The sequence below is a fragment of the Bombyx mandarina genome, chromosome 10 (genome assembly GCF_030267445.1).
Source record: "Bombyx mandarina strain Sakado chromosome 10, ASM3026744v2".
Classification (NCBI taxonomy): Eukaryota; Metazoa; Arthropoda; class Insecta; order Lepidoptera; family Bombycidae; genus Bombyx; species Bombyx mandarina.
In genome coordinates, this window is record NC_143217.1 from 3,932,648 (window position 1) to 3,960,036 (window position 27,389).

At 36.6% G+C, this 27,389-nt stretch overlaps 3 protein-coding genes, 1 long non-coding RNA gene and 1 other non-coding gene across 5 annotated transcripts; all 5 read left to right on the plus strand.

Moving 5' to 3' along the window:
- The first annotated feature begins 347 nt into the window (after positions 1-347).
- On the plus strand, positions 348-13,495 carry LOC114248866 (uncharacterized). Its single transcript, XM_089730169.1, has 7 exons — positions 348-595; positions 821-988; positions 1,880-2,031; positions 2,940-3,136; positions 5,061-5,132; positions 5,643-5,790; positions 11,040-13,495. Exons 1-7 carry the CDS (start codon positions 528-530, stop codon positions 11,249-11,251), a joined length of 1,017 nt encoding a protein of 338 aa, XP_089586295.1. The 5' UTR covers positions 348-527; the 3' UTR covers positions 11,252-13,495.
- On the plus strand, positions 8,816-9,430 carry LOC149502139 (uncharacterized). Its single transcript, XR_016323631.1, has 2 exons — positions 8,816-8,951; positions 9,248-9,430. It is a non-coding gene; the product is annotated as an uncharacterized LOC149502139 (long non-coding RNA).
- Positions 13,496-16,773: 3,278 nt separating the features above from the next.
- TRNAE-UUC (transfer RNA glutamic acid (anticodon UUC)) lies at positions 16,774-16,845 on the plus strand. The gene has a single exon. It is a non-coding gene; the product is annotated as a tRNA-Glu (tRNA).
- Positions 16,846-20,812: 3,967 nt separating this feature from the next.
- LOC114248885 (uncharacterized) lies at positions 20,813-21,726 on the plus strand. The gene is made up of 2 exons (XM_028182313.2): positions 20,813-21,337; positions 21,512-21,726. Exons 1-2 carry the CDS (start codon positions 20,886-20,888, stop codon positions 21,570-21,572), a joined length of 513 nt encoding a protein of 170 aa, XP_028038114.1. The 5' UTR covers positions 20,813-20,885; the 3' UTR covers positions 21,573-21,726.
- Positions 21,727-24,276: 2,550 nt separating this feature from the next.
- Positions 24,277-25,229, plus strand: LOC114248871 (uncharacterized). The gene has a single exon (XM_028182300.2). It carries the CDS (start codon positions 24,336-24,338, stop codon positions 24,882-24,884), a length of 549 nt encoding a protein of 182 aa, XP_028038101.1. The 5' UTR covers positions 24,277-24,335; the 3' UTR covers positions 24,885-25,229.
- Positions 25,230-27,389: the final 2,160 nt, after the last annotated feature.

Here is a 27,389-nt window from a genome sequence, read left to right on the forward strand (position 1 = left end):
GCGAAGGTAACGGACGTATCGCCATTTTCATAGTTCGTGACGTCTACCGTGTAGCGTATCTTTATCAAAAGAAATCCCATAAAAACAGCATGGCTGTTAATGATGTTTGGGAAATAATTCAAAACTCTTTTTCTTTTCAATGTTCTATTGACGAATTAAAAAGGAGGAGAAATTCGTGAGACATTCGTAAACAAGTGTAGGAGGAAGCGCAAACGGGTTCGCAAATTGAGTATGCGAACCCATTTGCACAGCCGCTAGGCTTGCGAATGAATGTTTGACGACCCTTCACATGCGCGCAAACATTCGTACAATGTACGAATATTTGCGCGCATGTCAGTGGCCGGCATTACAATGATAAAATATAAATCATACAAGACCTGGCTTCGGCCTTTTTGCAAATTTATTTCAAAAATTATATAGAACAGACAAGGCGCATGGGCTTAGATTCCCTTGCCTTTCTTCATAAGGAGTAGTTGTACAAAAAAAAATTGTCTATAGTCAGTTTTAAGCAAAACAACTTCTACGACATGGAACCAGATTCAACAACTTTTGAAATTAAAAATCAATCACATCTTCCGTTCAATACGAACATAAGGTAAGTTTCACTGAATTAAGTTTAAGGTAAATTGTAGTTAGATAATACTTGTTTAGGATTTGATAAAGGCTCTTTATGGATTGATTACAAACTCGACAGTCACATAAATTCTCCTAATAAAATTTCATTCTCTAACGATATTGTATTGTTATTTTACGTTTATGTGATTAAATATATGTACATTAGTAGTATTACTACAGTGAACATAATCATACGATTTTTCAGGAATTTAAAGTTATACAACGATTTCACAGAAACCAATGGAACTGCAAGTGCAGAAAGTCAATTAGTAGAGAAACTACAATTGTATGGCTTGATACCAAGATCCCTATCATGTCCGACAAACAAGTCTGATTGCAAGTTTAGTGTAAAAACCGCTAGGGTCATTGATCGGTAAGTACCACTTAGCACAACCAAGTTATTTTTGGAACTAGCAGTCTTTCATTAGGTCCGCAACTAAATTGTCGCAGTTTGTCAATAGCTTAGAAATAAATGCTGGTCAATTTTAATAGATATAAAACATTTTGAAGCAAACTTAGACATGAGAAGTAAACAACTTTGAGATATTAGTAATTTTGTTGTTGTGTGAAAATATGCCCTAAACACGTCATTACGGATCCTCCCGATCCATTAGCGGTGCTTTTAGGTACCTCAAGCACCGATCACCATCCTCTCCAAGTAATTTAACCTGCATATACAGCCCACTGAGTTTCTTGCTGGATCTTCTCAGTGGGTCACATTTCCGATCCGGTTGTATATTCTGCGAAGCTCTTGCTAGGGTTAGTGTTAACAACAACATCAGGTTTGAGCCCAGCAAGCTCACCTACTAGTTCGGTGAATCTAGAATAACCCTTCAAGGTTATTAGAATAGGTAAAAAAAGAAAATTTATCATTTTGTACCAATTACGCATCATTCACAAGAAGTGTAACTTTTCTTCATTCATTTAATTGGAGGTATTGCTTTATAAGGATCAGTTGGCTTCAACACTAGGAGTTACTTGCCTAGCCATTTTTGACTTATTGCATGTATTAGGAATGATTCAAAAGCAAGAAACTTATGTTCTTTGCCTGTCTTTGTGATTGAATCCAGTTATTGTAATCCGTGATTCTAGTGATTAAAATTAGAGATTAACATTAAGATTATTACAAAATTAGAGATTAAGATTATTAAAATCTTATAATAGTTCTTTATCTATTTAATAAGCAAAAACTTTTAATTGTACCTGTAACAATTGCGCCTGTTAACAGCCTGTGACAATGATTCCAATTAATGATGTTTTGCAGAGTTCAGTGGTCATGCAAAGGTTGCGGAAAAAGGTCACCAATCAGGACAGGATCATTCTTCCATAGGCTACCATGTTCTATACTACAAACCCTCCAAATAATTCTGGCTTGGTCTGAGGATGCTGATTTACAAGTAGCTGCAGAACATTTTGGTGAGAGAGTTGCTTTCAGTTAGTGTTAAACAAAAAAGCATAAAAAACACCCATCTAAGCAATAAAAGTTTTATTGACCAGTCAAGGTTGAAACTGCTACTTGTTAAAGATCAACATAGTCATGTGTACATTTTATTATTTAATTATAACTTAGGTATATAGAAAGATTAGTATATGGATACTAACAAAACTAAATACTGGAGGGTAGCTATCAAGCTAAAGCTAATAATCTAAGTGACTTATAGGCTGTTTAAGACAACTGGTGGTAAGGTACCTTGTGAGTCCGGCAGAAATAGGCAGGATGATGATACCTACCTGGTATCACCACCCTCCCTATTTCTGCCATGAAACAGTAATGCATTTAGTGTTCAAACAGTGGGCCAGCTGCTGTACTGTAAAACAGAGACATAGTACTTATGTCTCAAGGTGGGTGGTGGCATTTATGTTGTTAATGTCTGCGGTCTCTGGTACCCACTTAACACCAGGTGGGCCGTGAGTTTTCCGCCCATGAAAATAAAAAACTAATTCTACCCTCCAAAGTCCTTTGTCAATTAAAGTGGAACAGCTCTAATATATGCATTTTGATAATATAAAATACAAACTTGAATACTTTCCATGTATTAAACATTAAACTTCCCAAAATTAACATTTTGTAAATTGTTTTACATGCACACCCTGATAATATGGTAAGTAATCTAAATGAAAATGAGAAGACTTGTCTTAATGTATTTATTCATTTTTCTAATTATTTACAGTTAATAAGGGTACGGCTTAGTAATTCATTCGCACCTCAGCTGAACACTAAGTCTGCTTAGTGTTACTACACAGATTGATCTATTTATTGAAATGTTAGTGGGTTTTTTTCTCAGTACCTACCATCTAAAGAAGCTGATAATTATTCATTACAGGTGTAAAGCAGAAGGTGGCACGACAAATCTTTGATAAACTAGATGATCTGGTGATAAAGGAACATAAAAAATGTCTGCTAGGAGGCGAGAATACAGTTATTTTGACTGAATTATATCCGGACTGTGTGAACAGACTCTCGCCGGATACAACAGATCAACCTCACTTGCACAGAATACTCATGCTAGCTGACACTAAAGTAAGTTCTTTTAGAAGCTACATAATATGCTATAGATTATTCTAAAGCACTGGTAATTTGCTAAAAAGCATTCATGCCCCAGCATTGAAAGAACCTGGCCTATGCTTACCAATAACGGAAGCAAGTAACAAATAAGATGTTTTTTGTAAATAAATCTTGAAAATGTGTATTTGGTATTATATATTATATGTGGAGGTGCACACCTGATGCGGCCACTTCCATGTGGTCAACTGCCTCGTACACCACCATTATATAGTCTGGAAATGTTTTTTTTTTCTAAATTAAAACATACCAGACTTGTGTTAACAAAGGGCTACAACAATGAAAAATCTTTCATTCTTAATTTTGTTTAACAAATTCAGTCAGCAGGTGTCTTATGCACATGCACACGTAGTTTTATCATCATTTCTATTTCTGCCACTTAACTGTTGTGTATTCTGATTTCAACGGTGAGACAAGTGTTAAATATTATTATACAGGGTGGCCCATAAGTCCTTTGATATGAAAAAAAATTTATTAAAATAAAACTAATTACATTATGAATTAAATTTTTATTTACATAAAAAGCTTAAAAAACGGGAATTATTTTTTGAAAATAACATCTCCTAAATGTAATCCGTTGCGATCACGGCACTCTTGCAAACGACGTCTAAAATTGTCGATGACTGCGATGCACGTCACTGCTGAAATGCTTGTCATTTCTCTGCGGATGTTTTCTTTTAGGGCCTCAATTGACCGCGGGTTTGTGTCGTATACTTTAGCCTTAAGGTAGCCCCACAAAAAAAAATCCATCGGGGTCAGATCTGGACTACGTGGAGGCCAGGAAATGTCTCCTCTCTTAGAGATAACTTTGCCAGGAAAAAGTTGACGGATAACGGGCATAGCAGTGTTAGAGGTGTGAGAAGTGGCCCCATCCTGTTGAAACCACGTCCTGGCATTAAAGCCTGAAAAGTTTTGCAATTCTGGTATGAAAAACTCTTCGATCATAGCCACATATCGCTCCGACGTAACAGTAACTGCGCGCCCTCTGCCATCCTCAAAGAAGTAAGGCCCTAGGATACCATGGGCTGACATAGCGGCCCAAACAGTCACTTTCGGACTATGTAAGGGCTTCTGATGCTTAAGTTTTGGATTGATGGGGCTCCAATAGCGGCAATTTTGTTTACTAACATGCCCGTTAAGATGGAAATGAGCCTCGTCAGAGAACATTATGTTATTGAAGGAAGTAAACCGATTCAACATTTCATTCGCATAATTTTGTCTTTGAATACCGTCAGTTTCCTTTAATTCTTGAACCAACTGAATTTTGTAAGGGTGCATATGTAAATCTTTCTTCAAAATCCGTTGTAACGATGTCCTGGATACGTTTAATGCTCTGGCGCGCTTACGAGTTGACTGTGTCGGATTTTCGCGAATAGACTGTGTCACTGTGTCTATGTTTTGTTCCGTACGTGACGTCCTTGGGCGACCCAACCGCGGTTTATCTAACGTCGAACCGGTCTCCTCGAACTTAGCAACCCAGTTCTTAATCGTTTGAAGAGTTGGAGTGTCGTCAAAGTTGTGTAAACCTTTGTGTTCTCGAAATTTACGCCGCGCAACGGTTGCCGAATTGTCGTTTTTATAAAACTCGCGCACACAAAACGCACGGTCCGCTCCGGTAAAACGCTCCATCGCGACTAAATTCCCAGAAACCGAAGTTACTCCCCCCGCTTCCCCTGCACCGCTCACGCGCGCCCTGTTCGTTTTATTCAAATTTTACTTTTCAAAGGACTTATGGGCCACCCTGTAATACAAGTCTCAAAGAGTATGTGAGGGGCAACCTTCTTGCGGTAGCGAAATCTATTACCTCTGAAAGCAGCTTGACATTTAATTCATTGTGATATAACATCTTAATAAATAAATATCTACATTTATACTTTTTCAGTTAATTCCCACTGACTACAGATTGCATGTGCTTAGGGATGATGCCAAAAAAGGATTGAATTTAGATGATCAAGTAAGTATTTCACATATATTTGCTTAGGATGCACATATGCGTTCTTGTTATAACAAATATGGCATAATTAATTGTAAATTATTATTAATAATTGTAAATAATTTTAGAAAAATACCTTGAGGGGTGAAAGAAGTGTTGGCATTCTGATTGTGAACTCTTTTTGACTGTTCGTGCTGCAGTCCATCTTCTAAAAATCCAAATTTTGTTTCTTTAAGTAAATGTTAAAGTTCATAGTCTCTTAAGTACGTGCCAAAAATAACTAATATGAGTTCCGATGATATGTGAACAACGTGTATAATTAAGTTAAATAAAACCTAAAGTATTGATAAATTTGCTTAGTAACCAGTGCAAAGTTGCTATATCTGTTGCACTATATAACTGAGCTCTCGACCCCATATCTCAAGGAGGTAGTGACGTCATTGGGCTCTGGTAGCCGGTCGGTAGAGGGAGAACGCTGACTTAACTAAGCCGCTAGAACATCCAGAGTAATACCAATTTGTTGCAATGCAGGCCCTGACAGCAGAAGTTCGTCAAATCATATCAGAGACAGTGGAAAGTAACTCAATGGTAGTGAACGGCTCGAGTCTGCCGAACGTCGAGGGCGCGTCGTCCATGCAGCAGCTACTGAATTATTGTGATGGCGACATGCAACATTTCCGTGAGTATCGAACTCTCCAATCGTCCGTCTATAGAAATTCTTCAACTTACATATTGTTTTAACTGCACCCTCTAAGATATAGGTTTCCTATATCGTCTTCTCGCATTAAAACTGTATAATCTCAAAACTTACTAGTTTTAAAGGACAGTGTTTTAAAGGTTTAACATTTGATATCTCTATATTATATAAAAATGAATTGCTGTTCGTTAGTCTCGCTAAAACTTGAGAACGGCTGGACCGATTTGACTAATTTTGGTCTTGAATTATTCGTGGAAGTCCAGGGAAGGTTTAAAAGGTGAGAAAATATAAAAAAAGCTCGGAATTATATAAAAACAAACAATTTTGTTTTTCCTTTGATGTGTTCCTTTTACTTATCGATTGAGGCACTACAAAGTCTGCCGGGTCAGCTAGTTTTTAATAGTAATCATCTTTGCAACGTTTATTTTTTATTTTTTACCATTTACATTACCTGTCTTTTAAAGTAAAATAAAATTATGTATTAATTTTGTTAATAGTAGTCAAAACATAGGTAAACTAAAAAAAAAAATTAAAACTAAACTACGCTCTTATAACAGTATTAAATTTATTAGAAAAATACTGGTGATACCTACCAAATGATTCCACATATTAACAAAATTTCGAATATTTTTGAAAATTGTACACTTTTAATGCTAAAAGACTATTACATTAATAATCATGCAGGAAGGGATAAGGAAGGGCGGTGTAACACGATCGTTTCGCTGTTGAGTGACGTGTGACGTCATGAACCGCTATTACCGCTCTTTGCTCCCGTCATCAAAGAAAGACTGCTAATTAAATGTCGGTAAAAATGACTCGGTGGTACTGTATTTCGCGCTTCATACTGTTGCGCCGAGGGTCGTGGGTTGGTTTCTCACATCCGACAAACAATCGTGTGATGAACAAGTTTGTCTAGTTGTTTAATATTTATGTACTTAAGTATTGTATATAAGTATGTATGCCAGTCTCTGGTACCAATAACACAGAGAATCCTAATTTGGAGCCGGATGACCGTGCGTTATTTGTTCCCGGTTATTACAAAAATACAAAATATTTTTTTTCAAAAGCGAGTTAAAATAATACAATGATTGGAGTCTCCTTTTAAGCGTGCAAGCCTGTATTGTTATTATTAATATTTATTTATTTAAACCACTTCTGAACGTTTATAATAACTAGCAGCCCGCTCCGGCTCCGCTCGGGTCTTTAACAAAAAGTTTAACGATATTTGACGTTGTTTTATTTTTTTTAATATAAAAACACTTATTGCGGCGTAACTATAATAGTTAGACATATTATGCTGTCGCGACACTTTTTATAAATAATAATGTGTTCTACAAAGTAGTTATAAATTTATTTTATTCTATCATCAATAGTTTTCGCAGTGCACGCGATGTTAAGAATATTCTAGGTAATTTTTTTACGCCTTGGGTTATATTATTGGAGTTTTTGTAAGGATCCCTAATTTTTGTCAAAATATATTATAGCCTATGTCCTTCGATCAACAATAGTATAGTAATCGGCAAACTTCTTGAGCAAATGACCTTGACTGCGCAGAACCGAATTTTAGATCACTTTGGTGGTGAGGGTGAGGCGCAACGGCAGGGGAAATCGTATCGAGTGCGTTATTGGTAGATCAGTCGAGCCTTGCGTCCCGCACCGCGCCCTCATTCCGCTTGCTCCCAAAAGTACGCTTGCGTACAGTGGAAAGTCTATCGTTATTAATCGTTAAGTTATTTGTTATAATTGCTTGTGGACTTTGTTGCCATTGCTATTTGTTGAGTGTTTGTTGATCTATACTAATATTATAAAGAGGAAAGATTTGTTTGTTTGTTTCGAATAGGCTCCGAAACTACTGGACCGATTTGAAAAATTCTTTTTCCATTAGAAGCCGACATTGTCCCTAGCCCATTGAACATAGGCTACTTTTTTTATTATTTTTTTTATTTTATTTTTTTGGTTTCATTTGTGTTTTTATGTTTCCGAAGCGAAGCGAGGGCGGGTCGCTAGTTTTTTATAAAACATACACTATGCCGTGACAAACTGGTGTAGTACTTAAAAGAAAGGGTAGAAAATTTGTGTACGATGTATATTGCTTCATTATAAAACAGGGGAAGAATGATATGGAAAAATTAAAACAGACTTCGGAAGCAACAAAAACAACAGTGAGTACTGTTAGGTGCATTATTAACGAAGCTAAAGGCTCTGGCTTGCTCGCCGTGTTTCGGACTCCGGGTAAGAAAAGATCAGGGAAGAAGAAAGTTACCGGAATGGATAGTTTCGTTCAATCTGTAATAAAAAGATGTAATCATAATAACTACATAACAAGCAGCGAAACTCCGTACCGTAGAAAGGCTTCGAAAAATTTAAAGAAGATATAAATTTTAATGGCTCGGAATGAAGCTTACGACGAATTATGAAAGAGCTAGGCTTCAGATGGAAGAAAAGAACAGAAAATAATCGGAAGCTGGTAAATGAAAAAAGTAACATTCGATTACTACGAATCGAATATCTTCAAAAAATAATTAATTATAGACAAAAAAGAAGACCGAATCGACCGAGTTGTAAACTACGCCGATGAGCCCTATGTCGACTCATCACGATGATAGCGACTCGGGTGATGAAAACAGTGATGATGATGATGGTCAAGGCAATGATAACGAAAAAAAAATTACAAATACCAGCTTCGCTTCAACTGAACCAAGACCTGGCAACAGCTCTAGTTTTGACTTAATAGAAGGAATATCTATTTTACCCCAAGATTAAATTATTACAATTTACCTATATGTTTTGTTGATGTTCTAATAAATATATAAATAAATACATATGTTGATTTTAATAATTTAATAGCATTATGACGCAGAGTAAGTAATGTTTTTGCACGTGAGTGTACCATGCGCAAACTTACCCCCACTACGTCAACAAATGCTCAAGAAGTTTGCCGGTTATTATAACTAGATTTCGGGTCGGTGCATAAAATCCGTCTCGTCAAATAACAGCGCACTTGAAATGTGAGCTCTTATTTTGTTTAGTTCACTTCAAACACAGCCAATGTCAACCCGTCTCACAATACCGCAATATGTATTCAAAAGTTGCAAAAATAAGGCCCGAAAAAGCAATTTAACGGCCGGAGTATCTTACTTTCGGTAAGTACATGAAGTATAAACTATATTGTAAGCTTTAAACTTATAAATAATATTAAATTTTGAACAAAATTACCGATTTTTAACCACCGCTACAAATGTTGGCCAAGGCTCGGCCAACACATGGACAAACTTTTGCTTAACAGAACAGTAAATGCATGGAGTAGATTTGTGTTGTAATAATTTTTGAAAATTTGTTAGCAGCACTTCAAAATTAGTTGGTTAAAATTGGTTAATGCTGCTTTTGTGTCTGTTTGTTGGACTCTCATTAGATACTTAGCTTTCCATTTTTATTTTAGCTTTCCTAGCAATCACGTGTGCAGAATGGATCTCGATTGTCGCCAGAGAAACAAGAGATGACTTTTATAAGCCAGCTAAGAACTCCGCTTATTGACACTGGACATCTTTGCCTTCCGTGCTCACGGCTACTGAAATGTGGCCGAAATATTGTAATAGAAATACCACGCTTGAAACCGTTTAAACGTTGTTTTATTATGTGCACTGGTCGCGAAAACTTAAAAATATATATTACACAAAAACGTAACGCTAATAAAATAATAAGTAATGTATAGATACTAACAAACATACATTTCCAAAACATAAAAAGTAAACAACTAAACTTTTACTTTAATTCATTAATAAATTATTTTAGTGTTAAGCGCGACTCCCTTACCTCCTGTAGTAAATAGAAATCGGCATTTCAAGAAGCAAAAATAAATAAAGCAAAACGATGTTAGTTCTCAGAGCAATTAAGGGAAAAGTTACTTTATTTGTTGCACCTTAAGATTGATTTAACATTAAAAGTTGTTTAAAATATGTCTTTTTATTGGTAAGTGACAGGAGTAATTTATTGCTTTGCTCGTTTTATGTGACGAATGATCGTAAGTATTAGATAATGTTTTGGAGATTTGTGACTTTATTACTAGGTGCCATAGTTGTTATTAGTTTGAAAGTAAAAGTGTTTCAAAACTTTTTTCTCCGTTTGTTAGTAAACGAATGTAGCTATATAAGTATATATTCACGCGGAAAGTTTTTGCTTTAATTTTGTACGTATCCCTTTATCTAGTTACTATTGTTGATCGAAGCCTATGTCACTCGGAAATAGTGTAGCTTCCAAACAGTGAAAGAATTTTTCAAATCGGTTCAGTAGTTTCGGAGCTTATTCAATACAAACAAACAAACAAATATTTCCTCTTTATAATATTAGTATAGATGTGTATATGTTACCGGAAATGTATGTAATCCGTCATTGTATACAATTCCTAGGAAATGTATGTAATTCCTAAAATCGCACGGAAATGTGTGAAATAAATTATATTATACTTACACATTACACATTTCCTAGGAAATCTATACATTTCCAAAATAGCAATTGGAAATGTAAAACATTTAAGATATTGGTGGGTACGCGGGGACAGCGGGACGAGTCTTGCACTACGGTCCGTTGCCAACTTGCAATCCACTGGAACCGGCCAGGGATTTAAGAAGTGCCTTTGCAAGAAAAACTGTGCTACAGCAAGATGTCTGTGTTTTAAAAATAAAGTACTATGTACTTCCAAATGCCATTCGAGCTTACCCTGCAAAAATAAATAGCTATATGGACTGACAAAGTAATATAATATAAAGATTTACTTTTATACTTTGACATTTATAATTACTTAATTACCAGACTGATTACTTGCCAAATGAAAATTTGATTTTATAAGAATAAATATAAGTTGATTTTGTGATACGTTAAAAGTTAATAGATAGTTGATTTTAGAAGTTTTAATTAGTAAGATAATATGAATATATTATTATTATTTTACGGTATGACAAAAAAATATTATTAACAACGTGTTTTATTACAGAAAGCATTTACTTTATACATTTCCTAATACGATATTGGAATTATATACAATTCCGAGGAAATTTATACATTTCCTAGGATATCTATACATTAAATAGTTTTTCAAACAATATTTTATACATTTCCTAAATAGTATCGGAATTGTACACATTTCCTAGGATTTGTATACAATTCCTTGATTTCATACATTTCCGGTAACATATACAAAAATACACATTTAATAATTTTCTTTGAATTTCCAGTAACTACAAAGATATGGCGGCAGGCGGTGACGCTGTGCGCGGCTTCGCGGGACTTCTGCGCGGGGTCATCGAACTTCGGTGCGTGCGCGGGCGCGGCGCAGCGCTACCTCCACGTCGCGCTCTACCGGCTGCGGCACCGCCACGCGCTCTACGACCACGTGCTCAACCTTGTAGCCAAACAGTTTAACGGAGGGGATTCTCAAAGCGAATGAAGCAAGGGTATTCGTCTATACTAATATATAAATCTACGGTGTTTTTTATGGATGTTCCGTTATAACTACTGAACCATGCATCCGATTGACTTGAAACTTGCTATCCATGTAGAAAATACATGTACTTAATGGATATGCTAATATTTATATGAGTGTTGGACTCCCTACATCAGTTGCGGGGGTGTTAATGATGAGAATCTTTGTGGGGGTGAGAAATAATAATGTTAATTTTAAATGCCCAACGAAGCGGACGGGCAAAGCTAATTGTATTATAATAACACATTTTTAGACTGGTGGTAGGACCTCTTGTGAGTCCGCACGGGTAGGTACCACCGCCCTGCCTATTTCAGCAATAATGAGTTTCGGTTGGAAGGGTGGGGCAGCCGTTGTAACTATACAGAAACCTTAGAACTTATATCTCATGGTGGATGGCGCATTTACGTTATAGATGTCTATAGGCTCCAGTAACTATTTAACACCAGGTGGGCTGTGAGCTTGTCCACCCATCTAAGCAATAAAAAAATAAATAAAAAAAGACTTCAGCCATATAGAAAGAAGAGATTTGCGAACATGAAGTTGGAAAATAAAATGGGAATTCTATTAAAAACCTATGCAAATAATAAAAACTAAATAACAACGTGCCTTATCAATTTAGTGTGTACAGTTGTAAAGTACTTAAAGTAAGTGAAGATAGCTTTCTTAAAAGTAAATAATTTTTAAAAAGTTCAGTCAAATACAAAGTAAATAAAAATAAATAACTTGGTATTATAATTAACTAGTTTATTATATTGGACATAAAAGCCAATATTAGTCATGTAATTATGTGATTAGAAATAGCGTTAAAGTATTTTAAAGATATTTTTTTAGGTGGTCGACCGCACCACTAACTCGTACAGAGATTGAAACTGAACTGAACTGGGACTGAAACAAAACTGTTTGATGTTAAGCTTGATGTATACATTTTAGTAATTCAAACAACTTTGATGAATCCGCGTCCGCAACGTTAAACCGTAAAAGTGTAAAACCATTTTTATTCTTGTTACCGTCATTCGCGAAATCTAATCTTTGGTAGGCAGCGGCTTGACTCTGCCCCTAGCATTGTTGAAGTCCATGGGCGACGGTAACCACTCACCATCAGGTGTGCTGTATGCTCGTCTGACTACAAGGGATAGAAAAAAAAATCCAATGAAAATATGTATAATACATTTTCTGTTCACATTTAAATCGTATTTAGTACTGTTTCGATAAGAGCCTGCCCTATGTAACTATGTAAAGACCGAGGTAACGCCGGATTTTCGTATAAGTCTTAGTTTGGTGAGCAGTTTGTTCGTGTTGATTATTTTAACATTCATTTTTTAATATAATACTTAGTTGTAACCTAAATTCGGAACGTGCAGACTAGCGCGGAGGCATCCGGTGTGAGGGTAACGAATGCTCATGAATGATTACAAATGTAGGTACATATGCCATCGCATGATAACAAAAACAATTTTTTGATGTGAAACATCTATAGCCGCACGTAAAACCGATTTCTGGCGTGGCGAAGCATGCCGTGGTGACGCGTCGCCATGCTATATGATGGTAAATATATACAGTCTATATGCAGTAGTGTGTACGGTGTGGCAACGCGTCGCCATGCGCAATCGACTGTGCGTTTCTCTCCCACTCGATCCAGTAATACTCCGTAGTGTATACAGTGTTGTTTACTACAGTACACATAACCTGTGTTTTACTTGAAAACAAATTATTTTTTCGTAATATTTTATTTTATCATTATGACATATTTAGTTCCTATCACAATCTGTTCTTTTCCGCATATTACTTTTACAAAATAATGTCGAGGTTTCACATTTGCCAGGCGTCCCGTGACGGCTCACATTTTTTTTAATTATAATATAATTATGTTACATTATTCCATTTCAAAGCTTGATCACTGTGTGTCATCGCGAGGGCATTTTGCTCACGGTCACAAACAAAAAATGAAAAGTAAATGGACTGTAGGAAGCCATGTTTGGTCTTCTATTGTGCGTGATTTATTTAATTATTGATATTATGATTGATATTATTTTGTTACCGAAAATTTATTTGTTAAGTACGCACGCTCTCAAATTCACCTAATGACTGTTATTTGTATATGTATTGAGTTTTCTGTATTATGTTCGTATATTATCTTCAAATAAATGACTACGTGTCAACCTCACTTACAATATTGTTTTTGAAAAGGAAATAAATATTTTAATGAAATTAGTGTTTTTTTAATGGATTAATTTAGGTGATTTTTTAATGAATTAATTTAGGTTTACTGGTGGTAGGACCTCTTGTGAGTCCGCGCGGGTGGGTACCACCACTCTACCTATTTCTACCGTGAAGCAGTAATGCGTTTCGATTTAAAGAGTGGGGCAGCCGTTGTAACTATACTTGAGACTTTAGAACTTATATCTCAAAGTGGGTGGCGCATTTACATTGTGAATGTCTATGGGCTCCAGTAACCACTTAACACCAGGTGGGCTGTGAGCTCGTCCGCCCATCTAAGCAATAAAATAAAAACAACCCAATAATTGGTTATCTAGATAAAACCTTTGTTTTAATTTTAGAATCATAATTGACGAGTGAAAAGTTATTTTGTTTAAAGCGACATTTTTGCAACTTTACAGAAGAGCCATTTAATGTTTAAAATTTGGAAAAATATAACAAAAAATGTCCTTCGGTTATCTGAATGGAGTAAACTTATGTGTGTATCTGAATAATACAATGTCACAGGCAGATAATTGCTCTAATAACATAAGTGAATCACATGTTCACATTTACTTTCACAAGAAACTTAACTGGTGGTAGGACCTCTTGTGAGTCCGCGCGGGTAGGTACCACCGCCCCGCCTATTTCTGCCGTGAAGCAGTAATGCGTTTTGGTTTGAAGGGTGCACAGCCGTTTTAACTATACTGAGACCTTAGAGCTCGTATCTCAAGGTGGGTGGCGCATTTACGTTGTGGATGTCTATGGGCTCCAGCAACCACTTAACACCACGTGGGTTGTGAGCTCGTCCACACATCTAAGCAATAACAAAAAGGAATAATGTCGAGAATTAATCAGCATTTTTCAAATTTATCTTAATTCATGGTACATTGTAGTTCCGCTCAGGTATCGTAGGTAGGTAGCGCCATTTTTACTATTTCTACAGTAGGTAAACTGTTACTCTTTACCAGGGCTGTCCAAACTACATAATCAACTTTGCGGGCTCATTAAATTTACTACAAAAGCTGAAGGACCACAGATAAAATACTTTCAAAAACAAAATGCTTCCCAGAAATTCCCCCAATAGCTAATAGTAAAAGATAGCTTCACTTTTAAATGATTTCATGGGAAGGGAACGTTACAAGAATAAATATAAATTATACCAAATATTGATTATTTGTTTGGCAAAGAATTCTATTATCCAAACTATTTATATCCAAAACTATTTTTTTATTAAAACATGCGTCGCGGGCCGCATGTAAACAATGTTGTTTGGACAGCTCTATACCATTAAGATTAAGACCTCACCCTTGAAGGAGGGTGACCGCATTTATGCTTACTGTGCTATCTAATGGATTCCTGTAACCACTTCAAAAAATTGGACCGTCAGCTCATTTACCGATTTTTAAAATAATAGTAAAAAACTGCTATGTCCGTTGAGGCTTTTAGAAATAAAAGCCTAAGCTGGATACTTGAAAAGTTCAAAAAATAAAAGAACAAAATAGGTAAGTATATACATACGCACTGCGTGCGATGGAATTTAATTATTATTATTTTATTCTAGCCACTGCCACTTGTATCAATAATTCAATAAAGGTATTGTCTATGTTACAATTAACTTTTAATATTTAATAGCAAATATGCGATATATTAAATCAACAACACAAATTGTTCGCGCGAATCAATTTTACTGTGTTTTACGCAAGTGCAAGCAGAGTGAAATGACAGTACGTAGAAAACAAACTTAACAGACATTTATTCTTAAATTGATAGATATATTTAAAAAAAACAGAATTAAAATAACCTTTTTTATCAAACACTCTATATCAAGTGAAAGGCACGGTTGAAACCAGTTTGTGGAGAAGTTGTACATACATAGCATTATGTGTATTATAATATGTAGTTGCTAGTTGTGTATCCGCACGAGTCTCGGCGACCTGTTCTAATTTAGGCCTGCGGATGCATTAAACTCTTTAACTAGGCCGAAAGGCGAAAGACCGGAACATTCTCGTGCATTGATCAAACTGGTCTTGGAAATCCCTTAAGTGCTCAAGCTAAATGAAAAATAAAAATAATTTGTAGATTTTACACTTGATACCAGATTATTTAAGTTCTTTGGCCCCGTTCGGGTCTCGGACAAGATTTTTTTTTGTCTACATATTGTTAGTAACCTCAAGAGGTTATATTATCTTCACCGAAGGTGTAGGCGAGCTCACGGGGCTCAAGCCTGAGAGGCTTTTCTAACATCTGCTTTAGCAAGAGCAGTGCTTCGCTGAATCTACCACCGGATTGGAATTGCGATCCACTGAGAAGACCCGGCAAGAATCTCAATAGGCTATGTCCGTGGTTTAAGTTGCGTATCGAACCCTTCGATTCATCGATTTGACGGGTTCAATGAGGACGGTGGCCAAAGCACCAAGAGTAAATATATCGGGGGGACCTAAAATTACGTCTTTAAGGAGCCGGCGATTTTTAGTAGCATTACTCTTGCAAAAATCATGATCGGTTGTTTTCCTCTGTTCTAGCTTTTTTTTTTTATTGCTTAGATGGGTGAACGTCCTCACAGCCCACCTGATGTTAAGTGGTTACTGGAGACATTTACAACATAAATACGTCACCCACCTTGAGATATAAGTTCTAAGGTCTCAAGTATAGTTACAACGGCTGCCCCACCCTTCAAACCGAAACGCATTACTGCTTCACGGCAGAAATAGCCGGGGTGGTGCTACCTACCCGTGCGGACTCACAAGAGGCCCTACCACCAGTAAAATATCAGTTCATATCAGATCTATCTCTGAATGTTTTATTGTGCGAATTACTCAAAACAACCTAACCCATACATCAGCCCGCTGAGTTTCTCGCCGGATCTTCTCAGCGGGTCGTGATTCCGATCCGGTAGTAGATTCATTGGCGAAGCAGTTACTCTTGCATGGTTAAATCTCATTTGGAGGCGCTTACGAAGCTGATAGCAAGTCCCATCCCTCCAGGCTGAGCCCTTACTCGCCCACCTGTCCTGGTGTAACTGGAAAAGCCTTCGAACCACCAGTAATCCTTCTTTCGTAAAATAAACTTTAAAAAAATTAAACAGCTTATCACAATTTACACGTGTAGTTGAACGGCTTACGTAATCAAACAATTAATAACAAACATTACGGATGACAACTTTTGATAGTTTATGTTTATTATTATGTTGCGTTACGTTTATTATATGATTAACATTAATTTAGTAAATTGTTAAAATTTATTAAAATGATTTGTAAGTATTACAAAATTTGACAATCTACGAGTAGTCCCGTATGGTCTAGTGGCTAGGATACCTGGCTTTCACCCAGGAGGCTCGGGTTCGATTCCCGGTACGGGAAACCTTTTTTGGGTTCCACCAGGAATTTACTAATCTCTATTTTTATTCTTATAGCTAAGTATTGAAAATTTTACTTAAATTTAAGCAAAATATTTAACAGATTGAAATAAAAATACATATTGAATTAATGACTCATTCGACTTAGCATATAGAGTTGGAGGTGGGATATGCATTTATTTTCTGTGTTTGTGACTATAACATTGCACATACACTCGCAGGTAAGATTTGGGTTTTGTATTGAATACTAAGTCACTTTTTACTATTTTTACACGGCTGCCCGAAAATGGAGTGTAATTATTTCACTGAATTTGTGTATTCCACTATAGCTTTTAAATACCTGAACAGATTTGATTTTATGTCTTATTGTGGTTCTTGCATCATTCTTACTGATCATAGTTTATTACTTTTTATTTGTTTTTTGGTCAGACGTGTTTACATATTTCTTGGAACAACCTACTTACATTCTGAACTAATTTTAAATAAAATAATATTGAATGTATTAAATGTATGTTACATTCATAAATTAATTTGATGAAAGCAGGTCGTTACAGAAAGCTGTCGGTTCTTGTTTGTCTACCACTAGTTTACAACTAGAAAGCTAGATTAGCTGTCTATGTGAGATTGAAAATATTTAAATTTCTAATAAATGTACATATGAATATTTGTGAATGCACGTTTGTTACAACTGAGACATAGGGATCTCTCTTCCTCTCTTCAATCGGTCCCTCATTGCTGATGATCGTGACTCCGTTCGATTCCGTCAACCAGCTGTCTCCATCAATCCCGTTCTGTAGCTGGGTGGAGTGCGTCGCTGACAGGTATTTTCAGTTCCTCCGCTATTTGGTCCGACTATCGTTTGGAGTGACCAAGTATCCCAGTGTCTGGACATGTACTTCACTGTGCCGCTGACCGACAAAAGTGGCTACAAACTACAAAAAAAGGTCACAGGCGGGTGCATCACGATGCTCAGCAATGAGCGATCGACTGAAGGAGGAGGAGGATCGTTTAGGACCTCTACCCTTAGGCCTTTTTCCCTCGATTTTACCGGTCACCACAAGGCGTTCCAAATTGCTGGTATCCCTGCGTGCAGCATGACCAAAATACCGCAATATTATTTGTAGGCAGGTTGTGGATAGACGTTGAGCCCTTTCTATTTTTAACTGCTTGAGAATAGAGATGTTGGTGCGATGGGCCGTCCATGGTATTCGTAGCATACGTCGTCAGCATCACAACTCAAAAGCGTCGATTCTCTGACATAGAGATAGAAATACTTAAAATAGTGTGAAAGAGATAAAAGACCATAAAGCAAACTTAGAGATTCTTTGGCTAAAAATTGTAATCTCCTTATTTCATGTAAACAGCTTATGTTTATTTCAAGACATGAGATATGGCATATTTACAGAATAACTTACGGAACATTAAAAATATGTAAATAATTTTGACATAAATTTATAGTGCAGAACATTAAATTAAAATTCATATCAGTAATCTGTTATAGCCAAACCTCTTCATAGTCTATAGGTACGTGCTTTCTACTTCTCAATAAATCCCTCAAAGCAGCTTTTTCTGACCCGTTGTGAAGTCCTGTTACTGATAATATAGGGGCGAATAGCGGGACTCACATCCCACTACGTCTAGAATCACCTTCCACGATGGTTATGCACAGCTCTAAACTACTTATCTTAGGAATCGGATTATTGGCCGCAATTTTAAAATCCAATATGACAGTTACGGTTATCGGTTATATTTTAAATACAAAAAGCGCTTGAACATACTTTCAAATAATCGTAAATAATTCTTGTGTATGTTATTTCCAAATATGTCCAAAAGTTCTAGAATTTTTTTGTAAGTTCGGTTTTATGTTTGTTTCTGGAATTTATCGTGCGGATGAACTTGTGGATGATACAACTTCTCCAATCGAGAATAAAAAAAATATATTTATTTTTAAAACGATTGAGAGCTTTTGCATTTTTCAAAGTTTCAGTCTAAGTTTCCAATGTTCTTGTAGAATGGGGAATTTTGTTTTTCAATCTATTTCTTTAATTCTCATAGGACCCTAATCTGGAAATGGAAAACAGAGACAAGAGCTACTGAAACTGAGTCTTTCAACTATGTAACTACATCCTAATAGCACGCAGCTATTTACTACTTACTTTATTATGAAAATTAATTAGTTAATTTAAATTGAATTAATTTTCTAGCTAGATAATAGTTTTATCATCTATGCTTGTTGATATTGCTTTGCTGGAGCTGGTTATTTCTGCCGCGAACCAGTTTGCGTTCTGGGTTGGAATGATAAGATATGTACGAGTAAGTATACGCGTCTATGGAACTTGGTAATTACCCAAAATCTGGCAGCCGCTGGGCTTATCCATTAATCTTCTTCTCATAGCGGCGTCTCTTATCAGAGGTTGGTAGCCATTAAGACTATTAGATATTATTTACACTTTTATACTGCACTAAAAGTTACCTCGATAGACGTCGTACGTTATATCGTAAAAACTTTAACTCTGACCAGGAATCGAAGGCGGGTCCATGGTACAGTAATACATCAATTCCGCTGTTTTTATTTAAAAGTGGTGTAACCTCATCGTAACTACAAAAAAAAACTCGTTTTGTATACATATCATCCCCATAAAGGAACTTTGGGGATGGTGTAGAAAAAAAATACGTAGTGCACCTCAAAAAGAAAGAAAGTACAAAAGTACTAGTTTTTTTCCACAAACGAATACTATCTTGATGAGAGTGTATTAGAAGCATATTTGTTTGATATATTTCCATCAGTTTACCACCTAAGCAGGTTTTATGATTATTATCAGTTTAAAAAATTAGCTCAGAACTACTGACGCAATTAGATTAAGACCTCAATTGATTGTAAATTTTTGGCTGCTTGTAAAAATAGCATCAACGATCTCAAATATAATGGAGGTTTGTAAATCTAAGCTTTCGGTCGTTATTGAAAATATGAGAGAGAGAGTTATATTTTAGAAGTATATCTCACTGTTTGCTGACAACGAAGAAATTGTATTCAAATCATGTTACTATCCACGTAGATGTAAGCTTGGTTTGGTTAAATAATGCTTTACAAACAACCAATCTAAAAAAAAAGGACCAATAAACCTACACTTTTTTTTATTATATTTTATTGCCTTTGCAGGCAGACGAGCAGCATACGGCCACCTGATGGTAAGTGGTCACCGTCGCTCATGGACGTCAGCAGTGCTAGGGGTAGAGCCAAGCCGTTGCCTAAAGCTACCATAAAGTACTCTCCGCAAGCCTCGTTTGAAGAAGGACATGTCATAGCGCTCGGAAAAAACCTACTAGGAAAATAATGAAATTACGAATGTTGCGCTTTTATTTGAAATAAAACATTTTGTCAAATGCCAATAAACAATAAAAGCGTCACTTTGTTGATAAGAAACAATTATATATATTTTTTTTCAGTATAGTATAGTAGTTTATATTATAGATATCAATAATTTCAAATTTATGTCGCACATAACTACTATTATATATATTTAATATCATTAAGACGTGATATCGGTTTGGTTTGCAAACTTTGCAGGTCACCGGGTCAATGGCCAACCCAGTGCCTCTGTTATGCGAATCTCTAGTTATTTTATTGCTTATTTAATTTTATTATTTTTATTATAGTCATGGATTGACAATGTTGCATTATAAATAAATAAATGCAGTTGATTATAACTTCGCAACAAAACTGTAGTTACAGCTCTACTGACAATCATTTATTGAAAAAATTACAACTGAATAGCCTACTATCATATTGGCTATACACTATTTCAGCATGTAACGGTGAACTTCCCGGGAAATGTCTTGCATTTTGTTAAACTAAAAAGCTTTTCTATAGCTTCAATTCCAGTTTAGCAACTTGAGAATTGCGGTTAATCGGAACCGATGTAGCTGTTGTAGCTGGATGTACCGCTATCTGGGCGAATAAATAAAAGATGCAACGGAGAGCGAGTACATAGCGGACCCCAAGTCGGCGGGCGTGAGTCAGTGCGTCAGCAGACACCTTTCGCGATGGTCAACTATCGACGAGTAGTGTATGAGGTAGCGGCGTTGGGCGCGTTATTGGCGCTCGCTGCGGCAGCTCCACTTAATTCTGACTGTAAGGAAGAATACAATCAGAGTCAGAATGGAACGGAAAATTTTCGGGTTCACGTAAACGGGCTAGTCATCGCCATGATGCCGGCCGAGTCGTTTGCCGAATCATTGTTGTCGGCGATGCCCGACTTAGAAGAGCTGTTGGAGTCTGAAGGGATTAATCAGTTGCAACAACAAAAGCCGAAACCTCCGATGGTCACCTCTCCGCCTAAGCCTGAAGAAAAACCTCAAACGGAGTCGGAAGTTTTGGCCACATCTGAAAATCCAAAGCCTACAGAATCGGCGGCGCCTTTGAGCGATGTCTCCATAAAATCAGATACACCACACAATAAAGAAGCGTCCGTAAATAAACAAAAACGACCACAAAGGTATGTTGGAGTCATGACTAAAGTAGAAAAAAATATTAAGTTTGTTTTATTAACTTGATAAAGTTATTGAAACGTAAATTATTTCATGTCCTGGAATAACTCAACGTTATTTAAAAAATTCGTCTCTAAATACCTACCTAATACACTAAAGTAATTCTTTTTTATTGTTAACAGGCTGAAATCAATGCTGGCTAGTTTGTTGCTGCCCCTGATGCGTAAGAACAGACATCACTAAAGAAAAACAATGTTGCTAAGGCAACTATCGCTACACAAATCACTGGAGGAAGATTTAGGAAGTGATACAGAATGCATTTATTAGCAATAAGTTAACATAAGATATTATATGATTGTTTCGTTGAAAATAAATATTCATTCGTATTTAAAAATCCCTAACTTTTGGTATTTATTTTGTCACGAAAACCTTTTATTTCCAATCCCATAGAAAAAATGGCATAAATAAATTTAAATAACATAATAAGTAATTATTAGAATGGAACTATTTTAGCTTGTATCGGTCGATATGTGTCCTTTTACCTTGATTTTAGGAATAGCTAAATTGAGGTAATGGGCAAATGATATACACACAAATTTTGTTTATTACATCCCCATTTATTAATCAGTGCAAACAGGCATTCATGTAATTAGCATCGCATGCAAATTAATCGAAATTAATTAATTAATTAATTCTATATGGAGCTGCCCTAAAATCATTTATTAAGAGACAAACCACGCCTCTGTGATGGTGATCAAATAAAGTGTGGGATTGCTAAATTTTGCTCCGTAGAACTTTATAATGAGGCTAACGCGCCGACTTCGCGTGGAAATATGTTTTAGAATCTGGTATCAATTAAATAAGCGGCATTTATTATGTGCGATCGACAGATGATCTCAAGACTCACCTTATATCAAAGTAATTGGAGCCTTGCCGACTTTGAGAAATAAGATTGTAGTTTCACCTAGGAGCAGGACCCAGAATCATTAGGACTTTATAGATAGGTTATCATCATTATCCTGCCCTTCTCCCAGTCAGCTGGGGTCTGCGCAACATCCTTTCTTCTTAGGTCTACCTCTCCCTCTATATCCTTCTACATTCATAGTTAACACTCTCTTACCAACCTCATTTTCATTTCGTCTCATCACATGTCCATACCATCCCAAACGCGCACTTCTCAGCTTCTCTGTCACAGGTGCCGCTTTCAGATTTCTTCTAACATTAATTCCGTATTCTATCCATTCTCTTTACTCCACACATCCATCGCAACATTCGCATCTCTGCTGCATGCAATCGCCTTTAGGACTTTATAGGTTTTTTATAGGTTTATAGGTTTTTTAGGACTTTATAGATAGGTGACGTCGTTAATTTTCCTTACCTATTCGCCGATAGACCAAATTGTTCTACCAGCTACGCCCGGATAGGTAGGTGAGCTCACGGGCTCAGTCGGAGAAAGTTTGCTAACACTAGCCCTGGAAAGAGCAGTGTTTCGCAGAATCTTCCACTGGATCAGAATCAAGACCTACTGAGCAACTCAATGGGCTGTGTCTATGGGTGGGTAAAGTCAATACACTACACCACATCAGTCAATACGGATTCATAGAAAAATAGAATCTATGACTCAACCATAAATCATTATTAGTATTTATTTATTTACACTTCTTCATAGATAACATTATTACAAAAGACATGAACAAATAATCAAAACGCTAGTCAGTGGGTACAATGGGATGAGTATACTCTTAAAAATATGTACTAGCGTATAGTATAATGTAATGTACATTTATTGTTTATTTTGTACAATGATAGATAACATATTAAGTAAAATAAACAGTCACATCAGAGATTCTCCAGTAAACAAAACTAAAACCAAAATTACAGTGATAGACCGCGACACACTGCTTATTCCTGGTAGATTGAATCTACAGAATCATGATGATTTTATTTACCTTGATTCCAGCAAGAATGATTGCTGAATAATTCGAGAAGACGGATCAGGATCGTTTGGACCTCCGAGTCTTATCTCGATGAGGTGTGTACTGTGAAAACCAAACTGAGACTAGTTAGTACTCTTGTCTTTACGGTTTTTCCCTTTATGTGACGGAACCGCTTGATGTTTGTTACTTATTTATTGCTTAGATGGCAGAGCGAGCTCCAACATAGTGAGAGAAGTTATTGAGAGATGGGAGTAATGATCGTATCAGATTTTAACACATACTTGTTCAAGGGGAAATGTTTTCACCAAACAGTCACGAACACTGTTAATAGATGCCAGCGAAAAACTATAGTATAATATGTAAACGAAAAATTTCGGCAAACATGAACTTAATGTAATTTGTAATTACAATGTTAACAGTAATAATTAATGTGATTATGAATATGTAAATATTAAATGCTAATTATAGGAATGTATATATGAAACACGTTCTGTTCTTATATGAAACTCGGTTATCGTATCGATGACCCGAGGACTGTCAGATGTCGCATCGGGGTTTAGCTCCATCGTCATACACGATACGGACATGTATATTTGGATTGTAATTGGAATCTGGATACAAAAAAGAATACGTTTTTCTAAATAAAAGTCGAAATTATTCCGATCACATGGGTCCCAAGTTACTTGTTTAATAATGAAGGCTATAAAAAGATTTATGTTTTGACACATAGCCTCTAGTGATCAATTGTTGCTCTCTTACAAGATTCTCACGCTCTATCAACTCACGCGATCAGGTCAAGTCCAGCCATCATCATTACGAAAATTTCTCTATCCTTTCACTCTCAAAGATGACAGTGAAAGACCGAAACAAAAGAGACTTGTTATTGTCTCGAAGCTGCATATGAAATGATGGAAATACGAGAGGCGATCCAATAGGTATCCGTGTCGTGTTAACCGTTACAGTGTGCTCGATTTGTGTGTCCGGACTGGTTCGTGGATGGCCTGTAAAAGCGGCGTCAGAGCAGGCGGGCCGCAGTTAGCGCTTACGAGATCTACCAGGCGCACGCATCATGTATCTGCTGGTGTTATTGTTCGCGTCGGCCGTCGCGGCTCCGCACTACTACAGTCAAACGCAAACAGGAGATTTAAACGTTCGGGCCGACTTCGAGAATATTGTGTTTCTAATCGCAATCCCGCAGAGGACGAGTTTATCATTAGATCTCTTAGAAGATTTGATGTTAAAGAAAAACAAAGGAAGCGACAATCAGTTACAGAACAGAGCCGATGTCCAAGTAATGGAAGCGTTCGTCGAACCAAACACCCCGTACAAAGTTGAGATCGGTACCGATAAGAAAAGCTTTGGAGGTGATTCTCGTGCCGTTGAAGTCGTCATTTCTGGTCGAAGGCGTCTCGATGCAGACGCTTTGGCTGATGAGCGAGATGAGCTAAAACTTCTTGGTGCTACAGAACAGTGTGGACCAGGTCGGGAGCGGGACCCTGACACTCTCGGCTGTCGAGCTAGTGCAGTCACGGAATCGAACGAATCCCTACAATCCGAACTAGACGAAAAGAACGAAAAAATTAATTCAGAACCCGTTCCAGAAGTGGTTTCTACATAATTTTGAGATTTCTAAATCTTTCTTAAGTTATGCCATTTTAGTCTTTAATACCTTATTTAAAAAAAAATGTAAATTATTTTATTGAAATATAAACATAAGTTATCTTGTTATATAATTTTATTTTATTTTACTATTTGCGTTTTATAACGTCTAAAATATTTTTTTATAAATTCCGTCTAGCCGATTTTATACAAGTAAAAAACATTGTCTATTCGAAAAAAGCTGTTTAGTACACGGAAACTTGAACAAGCATTGTGACATGGTACATATTGTTGATGTTGTCGGCAGCGAAAGAGGTCCATCCTAAAATGTTTTTAACCATGAGATCGTGTGTGTGTTTTTTAATATTTCCAATTTCTTTCCACCATACAACAATAACCCAATCCTAACTTAAACCCAAATTTTTCTTAATTTCTTTCAAGTTCGTGTCGTCATGGCGTAGAGAAATAACTAGTCAGGTCATAAGTATTGTCACACAGTAAAAACTTTTCTTTTAGAATGCTGGCCACAAAAAAGTTTATTGAATTCGAATTTAGAATTGTTCATGAAAATAAAAATGTATACTTTTAGAATTTTACTCATTTTTAAATATGGAGTGGACGCTTAAAGAAGACCGTGTTGCAGTTATTGCATTGCATCGTTGCGGTTACGCGCCAATTCAAATTTTTAACATACTGAAAAATTTGAATATAACCAAAAGATTCGTTTATCGTACCATCAAACGATACAATGAAGACTCTAGCGTAGATGACAGGTCAAGAAGTGGTCGCCCTCGGTCTGTTAAGACTCCAGCAGTGATAAAAGCTGTGAAGGCGCGAATTCAAAGAAATTCCAAACGTAAGCAGAAACTGTTGGCCCTTCAGATGGGGTTAAGCAGAACCACGGTGAAAAGGGTGTTAAATGAAGACTTAGGGCTTCGGGCATATCGAAGAAAAACAGGACATCGTTTGAATGCTCGTCTAATGGACCTGAGACTGAAGAGATGCCGCGCTTTGTTGAAGCGGTACGCGGGGAAAAAATATCGGGAAATTCTTTTTTCGGATGAAAAATTTTTTACCGTAGAAGAGAGCTACAACAAACAAAATGATAAGGTGTACGCACACACTAGTGAAGAAGCGAGCAACCGTATTCCGCGTGTCCAACGAGGTCATTTTCCATCCTCGCTCATGGTATGGTTGGGAGTTTCTTATTGGCGCTTAACAGAGGTACATTTTTTTGAGAAAGGTGTAAAAACGAATGCAGTTGTGTATCAAAATACAGTCCTGACGAACCTTGTGAAACCTGTTTCTCATACCATGTTCAATAACAGGCACTGGGTATTCCAACAAGATTCGGCGTGAGCTCATAGAGCGAAGAGCACACAAGACTGGCTGGCGGCGCGTGAAATCGACTTCATCCGGCACGAAGACTGGCCCTCCTCCAGTCCAGATTTGAATCCGTTAGATTACAAGATATGACAACACTTGGAGGAAAAGGCGTGCTCAAAGCCTCATCCCAATTTGGAGTCACTCAAGACATCCTTGATTAAGGCAGCCGCCGATATTGACCTGGACCTCGTTCGTGCTGCGATAGACGACTGGCCGCGCAGATTGAAGGCCTGTATTCAAAATCACGGAGGTCATTTTGAATAAACTTTAGTGTCATAAGAATCTATGTTTTGTTAAGTTCATTTTGGTATATGAATGGTTACATAATGAATAAACTTGTTTCAATTATTTTACATTATACATGTGACAGAATTTATGACCTGACTAGGTATACCTTATGCTGCATGCAACGTATCATCTATCGTTAAACATTTTATAGGTATAGTCGTTTTATCAAATACGGTTCACAGTCCACCTGTTGTTAAGCGGTTACCGAACTGCACACACATCGATGCACCGATGCCATCCATCTCGAGATAATGTCACCTCGAAGTCGAAATTAGCTATATTGACTTTCTTTTAAATATGTATAAAACGTAAATAAATTAGTAAAACAGACTTTATCTCACTGAAATTAAGATCGAAATGATTTTTGCCTCGGTTCCCTGCTTGACCTTGATTATTTTTTGTTTATAGAGTTCTTTATAGACTTCTAAATATCTTTTAGATGTCTTGTACCAGAATAGAAAGTAATGGATCGTACTAAATCTAAGTATTAGTTTCTTTGACATTCGGCTACGAAGCCCTAAAACATTTTATGTCACAATGAAACTTAGGATTTTTACTAAAACATGGTGATCATCTTTAAATTGATGGTGATTTTATTCTTTTATGAACTAGACACAGGTTGATTTACATCTAGAGTTCAAACTGTTTAAATGCTAATAGACATGCCTGCGAGTAAATACTCATTGCTTATAGTAAAGCTTGAAAACAACGATATTTATTAATGCCGTTGTAGACAGAAGAGCATACAGCCCACCTGTTGTAAGTCGTCATAATCGCTCGTCTCCAACTTTCTCCACCACCGCAGCTCTCTTTTGTATGTAATCAAATGGGGGTAGCTTGTATCTGGGCG

Bases quoted from the DNA above. Each gene is read 5' to 3' on its own strand.
- LOC114248871 (XM_028182300.2), top strand. From the start codon at position 24,336: ATGTATCTGCTGGTGTTATTGTTCGCGTCGGCCGTCGCGGCTCCGCAC.
- LOC114248866 (XM_089730169.1), top strand. From the start codon at position 528: ATGGAACCAGATTCAACAACTTTTGAAATTAAAAATCAATCACATCTT. The intron at 989-1,879 runs GTAAGTACCACT...GATGTTTTGCAG, and splicing joins ACCGCTAGGGTCATTGATCG to AGTTCAGTGGTCATGCAAAG. The intron at 5,133-5,642 runs GTAAGTATTTCA...GTTGCAATGCAG, and splicing joins GATTGAATTTAGATGATCAA to GCCCTGACAGCAGAAGTTCG.
- LOC114248885 (XM_028182313.2), top strand. From the start codon at position 20,886: ATGGTCAACTATCGACGAGTAGTGTATGAGGTAGCGGCGTTGGGCGCG. The intron at 21,338-21,511 runs GTATGTTGGAGT...TATTGTTAACAG, and splicing joins AAACAAAAACGACCACAAAG to GCTGAAATCAATGCTGGCTA.